The 6,000-nt window shown below is 43.4% G+C and overlaps 1 protein-coding gene across 8 annotated transcripts in view; it reads left to right on the forward strand.

The window, feature by feature from the left end:
- The window catches only part of PPFIA4 (PTPRF interacting protein alpha 4), a 103,681-nt gene extending 98,034 nt beyond the window's left edge, over positions 1 to 5,647 (forward strand). For 5 of the 8 annotated variants that reach the window (XM_081914376.1, XM_081914379.1, XM_081914381.1 and 2 more), the window contains 3 exons: positions 847 to 1,024; positions 1,877 to 1,973; positions 4,436 to 5,647. In XM_081914376.1, coding sequence (XP_081770502.1) covers positions 847 to 1,024; positions 1,877 to 1,935 — 237 coding nt within the window. In that variant the 3' untranslated portion in view covers positions 1,936 to 1,973; positions 4,436 to 5,647. The remainder of the gene's footprint in view (positions 1 to 846; positions 1,025 to 1,876; positions 1,974 to 4,435) is intronic. The other 3 variants (XM_081914378.1, XM_081914380.1, XM_081914383.1) reach the window with 1 other exon arrangement.
- The last annotated feature ends 353 nt before the right edge of the window (positions 5,648 to 6,000 follow it).

Below are 6,000 nucleotides of genomic sequence, written 5' to 3' on the forward strand. Positions count from 1 at the left end.
TACTATTTGACTCCATAAAAAGGAGATTGAAGGCCTATTCACACAATTTCATTGAGCTGATTTGTGCTGTGTTCAGCATGAAATATAGAAGTGAGTGATTATTTCACCCAAATCCTAGCCTGCAACTGAATCCAAATGTATTACAATACCACATTTTAACCCACTTTCAAAATCTTTGCATCAGTGTAGTCTATGTGAGTTGAGGTGGATATATAATGAAGCAATCACACAACCTACTTTTATCAACATGCCTATTTGGTAATGAAGATTCAGCCAGTGGACAAAATGTAGAAGAAACATGGGTTCGGCATGGCACACTGAGCAAATTAAGAACAGATATACACCAGTATGTGGAAGACTAATTGCAGGAAACAAAATGTGCACTGTGGAGTCTTGTCTTAAAGTTTCAGGGGAGGCCAGTTTGATGCCAGGGTACTCACTGATAGCACAGAAGTTGTGTGCCAAAGAGCAGGATCATGACAAAATGGGTAATCCGGTCGGAGTCAACTCTGCTTGATCCCAGCCGGGAAAGCAGGACAGAGCAAAAGGCAGCTTGTCAGTACCTTGGACAGCTCACAGTGGCCAGTGCTGCTAGCTAAGATTCAGAGAGATGTTGCCTCAGAGGCATGCCCCAAACCCAGGAAAACTAGCTGGTCTGAACCAGCCCAACACCCTTCAATGAGTTCTCTGCCAATGTTTTTCAGACTTTGTCGATCTTCCTGTAGCATAAGAGACCTGCACGAGTCTTTTCCTTTCCACAAATGCCAGTACTTACTACTTCTCCCTGAGGAAGGCCTACCTGATTGCTTTGCTTGGTATATGGTATAATCTTCTCTTTCCTTACAGGGTGATGACAAGACTTTTCGGCGAACTCCCTCCTGGCGAAAGCGCTTCCGCCCCCGAGACTTTCACAGCATCAGCATGCTCAGCGGATCAGCAGAGACGCTCCCAGCAGGGTTCCGAGTGACCTCCTTGGTGCCCCTTCCACCTCCTTCAGCACCACCGAAAAAAATGCCACCAGAAGGTAAGGTCCAGCTTTGCTCTTGTTCATGAGAGATGAATAAGACAGTTTCAAACTGCCAAGTGTTTGGATGCTGCATGGTGTGTGATCTTTGATGATAAGAAGCCCAACACTCTGTTTTCCTGAATAAGATTGTAACTACTAATTGGACTTCTAACATGGTTTGCCTGCCCAGACCACATATGGACCTTACTTTTGGTTCGTGTACTCCCTGCATCTGATGCTGTTATCAGAGAGTTTAGATAGGCACAGAAAGTTCTGAGAACAGTTGATGTCCCATTTGATCTTGCCAAGATTACCCCTTTCTGAATCCCATGCAGGGGATTTGCTGAGTTGCTTTAGCCCAGGGATGAAGGTATGAAAAGATAAATGAGAAAGCTATTTTGTATATTTTGATGAGTTTCTAATCAGTCTGAAAGAAAGGACCTTTCAAGGATCTGACCTTGCAAATCGGGTATGTTGTTCTGTGGTGTCCAGCTGATGTGAATTTACACCCTCACATAATAGAACAACTCCTCTCCCTCCAGTTCTGCTCCATGAATAACATCCTTGGCTGCTTTAGACTCCTGTCTAGTTAGTCATTCAGTAGTCTGACATTTTATTTCTTATTGAGCTCTGAAGCCATATACCTCTGGTGCTAGGCAGCTGCACTTTCATGCCTTTTAAAAAGCATTAGTTAGTACTTTTTAACTGACTAAACTTGCTTAATTGACTTTGATTGCTCCTGACCTTTGTAATAAGCCAAGCTAGGCAGTCAGGCAACAGGGAACCAAGGGTTTAATGGTGTGCTTTGCATGAGAGCTCTGATCTCACTAATTGCATGCTTTTTATGTGTTGTTGCTAAATGGTTTGCAGTTGGTGCATCTGGGTCCCAAAGGCTGGAGACATCCACAGTTCGCACATACTCCTGCTGAGATTCAGTTTCCAATGGGACCATTGGCCCAGGGCCCAGGTAAGTGTAGAAATTAGGGTAGAGCAGCTATATTTTCAGTAGTCTAGAGAACTTCCAGAAACTAATGAAATAAACCAGAAATCAATTACTCTGTCTTCAGGCTTCTAAACACAATTTTTGTGGTCTGCCTTAATTCACTTGCAGGGAAGTTTCCTGTATCACCAGTTCAGCTTTTTGTGTGAGAGTCAGTATCATGACAAAGTTGCAAAGGAGATTGTGCTGTATTCCCATGTTTGAACTTCAGCACCCCAGTGGCCTCACAATTTCTCTAGTCCATGTCAGACCAGAGGACCCAGCACAGTTGTTATATATCTGATGGGTGCCAGATTTATTCATTCAACAACCCTAGTCTCAACAGCAACAAACATGGGCTTCAACACTTTAGCTCTGTCTTGGTGTTTGCAGGAGCAGTTGTTAGCACAGCAATATCTAGCATGTGTCATAGGTGATTTCTCAATGCACACCAAACATCCAGTACTGCTTCAGTGGCCTCTTTTTGTAGGGCAATAAGGCACAGGCACATTTTTCTTCAGAGATATTGCAATCCAACATTTAAATAATAGAAAGCAAAGACAAGTGGACAAAGCCATGGAGCCCATAAAATAAGCCAACATCCATGAAGAAAGAGAGACACCAAGAAGCTTAAATCTGGCTTGATTTCAGATTAAACCTCTGAATTACCAGAACAACTTATAGCAATTTTATCTAACTCCTTTTTCCCGATTTGTAATATATATTGCAGCCAGTACATAGAGGGCCACTCAGTGTGTTATGAAGCTATTATTGTCTCTCAAAAGAAACCAAACATTTTCTTCCAGAAGAGCCAATCCCTTAGTTGATACTTATTTAAGGTCTGTGCAGAGCTCAGTTCAGGAAGAGAATAATCATCTAAAACATATTGATAAGCTGTTTTCCAGAGTTGGTTATCACCCAGTTCTATATAGCACAGTGCAGGAAAGAACTTAATTGCCATAGTAGCTGTTCTTTTATTATACTTGATTGAGTGCAGTTCACTCTTGGTTTAATTGTTGGCCACCCGGGTTCTCTACAAAGAAGAACTGCTGATATTCCTGATGGTAGAGGGTTTAGCTTCTGAAAAAATATTGTGCATGGTTTCTTAAACTTTAATGGAGTTCACACATTACTTTTACATGTGTTTGATTCAGCAGAGAACCATACTGTATATTGTTGGGCTATGATCTGGAAATCCTGTCTGTAATTCTGTGCTCAGCTCTGAAGCTCTCTGAATGATTTTGGGGAAGCCACTCTCCCTCAAGCTAATCTGCCTTACAGGTTTACTGTGAAGTTAAAATGTCATTCTGAGTTTCTTGGAAGAAAGGAAGAATAGGATTATAACATGAATATATAGTAGAACTGATAGTACATGACAAAACATCTTGGATCTTGCCTAGCAGATGCACCTACCTACCTACCAGGGACGAGCAACCTGTGGCTCTGTCAGTATTATTAAACCCAAATTGCCATCAGCCCCAGCCAACATGGCAAGTGGTCAGGGATAATGAGAGTTGTAATCCAACACTATTTGCAGAGCCACAAGTTGCCTACATATGAATTTTAGGTCAATATATTCAGCCCGACTATCAAGCTGTTATTCCAACAGAAGCTTCATTTTGATGAAACTGCTTCCCTTTTATAAAGCTGTCCTCCAAGACTGGTTTAATAGTTAGGGTGTTTGTAGGCAGGGCCCATTTACTGGCAGAGAAATTGCTACAGTTGAACCATTTGGATACTTTCTCCTTCAGATTATTATAGAAGCTGTTTCCTGCCTAGTAGGAAACTTTCTAGTCTAGTTGCATGCTGTAAGCTCAATAACCAAGAAATTCCGGTGACTGAAGTGTCGGCAAAATCTTCATGGATCATACTAACAAAGAGGAGGAGGAAGGAGGAATGTGCTGAATATGGGCTGGAGAGGCATCTATAGAAATGAAGGGGACAGCTGTTGGATAAAGATAGCAAAGTTTATCCCTTTCTCCCCAAGGCAACATCAGCACTGACGCTTCCAGTGACAAGAACAGACTTGGCCATGTTCATTGTGGGTCTCACAGTCAAAATCCATGGATCAGCCATGACTGTGCTTGTGTCTAGCTTCTGCTATTTCTATGCTGATCCGTGTGGACTCTAATCTGTGCTAAAGGCTGGTGAACAGCAGTTTGCCAGCATCAGGATTCTGAGGATTCTTGGGTGGGATCTCCTAACCTGGCAGAGGTGGGGTGTGCAAACTGCGGATTCTCTCAACCTTTCTCTGACCCTCTTAGGTACTCCATGCAAACAGGTGCTTGGAGCATTGGGCCTTGTTGTATCTGTTGGGGCTTTGTTGAATGCCTAATCTTCCACTCGGTCCCTAGAGAATAGCCGTAGGAGGAGCACAGGCACAGAGCAGATTTTCCACAGCATCACATCCTTCATGTTTAATGTAGACATTGTACCCTTTTGTTTTGCAGCACATTCCCACTACTTGTATGGTTATACACTGGCTGCTTTCCGAGATTAGGCCAGAGACCAGACTGTGCCTGCTCCTTGGCTCCAAAGAACAGAAGCTACAGGCCAACCATTTCAGGCCACATGGCCAAAAGAAGATTCTTCCTCCTGCTTGTACACAACCCCTGATCTCCTGTTTGGTGTCCTTAAACCCCAATTATATCTGTGGCTTCCCATTTATCTCCCCTGTTCCCTTGGCTTTAGACATGCTCTCACTGAGAAAGAGAACAGACATCTCTCTCCCCACTGTGTGTGATGCAGTGATCTTGATGTAGGTCTGGTAAGACATGGAAGCACCTTAATACTGGTCTGCAGCAGTCCCTGCACCATTATCTGCCTGTGTTTCATTTTGCCAATATGCCTGAGAGCAGCAGTAGCTGCTTGTTCCCACCGTACAGCTCGGACCCCATAAGACAATCGCTAAGGAGACAAAGGCAATGATGAGACTATGGGAGACTCCAGCTCTGAACTCTCCCACAAGCGCAGCAGCAGGCATTTCTGCTGGGACTGTCCACCATGCCACAGGCAACAAGGAACGTCTGCCAATGGGCAGTATTGTTCCTCTGATGTGAAAGGGCCAGGGCTGAAAGCAGGGCATGGAGGTGCTTGGTGGGAAGGAGAGAGTAGCTACCAAACAAGTTTGTATGTCTTCCAGGTCCCTTTGTCATGTATGAAATGAAATCTGACGCTGGGAGTTCAAGTGATGTCCTCAGATCTCTGTTGGGTAAACAGTAAATGCTCTTATCTTTCCCTGTAGACAAACAGAAAATCTCCCCTTTCTTCTCTTTGCATTTACAGATAGCCTGTGATCCAAAAAGGTTCCTAGCTGTTTCTTCCTTCTAGGGTAGGATCCGTTTGTCTTCTCATGCTGCCTTTTGCCTAGTGTGGCCCTCTTATTACTGACGTGGTATTTCTTGGTGGCTGGAATGCCCTATACTCATACTGTGCTGTTTGGAAGTGCAATATCCAAGAGACTGTACAGTTGCAATGTCTTTTTGGTGTACGACTTGCCTAATACAGTATTAAATATTTTTTTAATTTAAAGAGTAAGTGATCCCTTTATATCAACAACCTCTTTCTTTTGTCATATTATTGGTACTGCATGGATTCCAAACCCTGCAAAAAAAGTCAGGAATGGGTGTATGTGTGTTCCAATAAATCTGATTTTAAAGCAAGGCTCGGTGGATTCATAATTCTCTTCTGCATTAATACGGATTCTCTGGGCACGATGTTTGTGGTAACTGGTGGCATGTGAGCCATATCTGGCCTGATAATGGTGATGCTTAATTGGCCCACTAGTTGACTGAACACTTCCTATGGCTTGATGGAGCATTTTAGCACCATCTTACATCCTTATGGCTGGGTGGGATGAGAAGTAAGGAAAAGCCCAAAGCCATCCTTACTTCAACAAGGCATGTCATTCAGAAGCTTTTAGACCAGTCATCTAGGAGTCCCTTGGCAGCCCAGGGAGTGAAGATGTAATGATGCTATTCTTTTGGCATCTGCATCAGGGGTGTTTCAAGGGTCT

The sequence above is a fragment of the Podarcis melisellensis genome, assembly GCF_964234715.1.
Source record: "Podarcis melisellensis genome assembly, chromosome: 6".
Classification (NCBI taxonomy): domain Eukaryota; kingdom Metazoa; phylum Chordata; class Lepidosauria; order Squamata; family Lacertidae; genus Podarcis; species Podarcis melisellensis.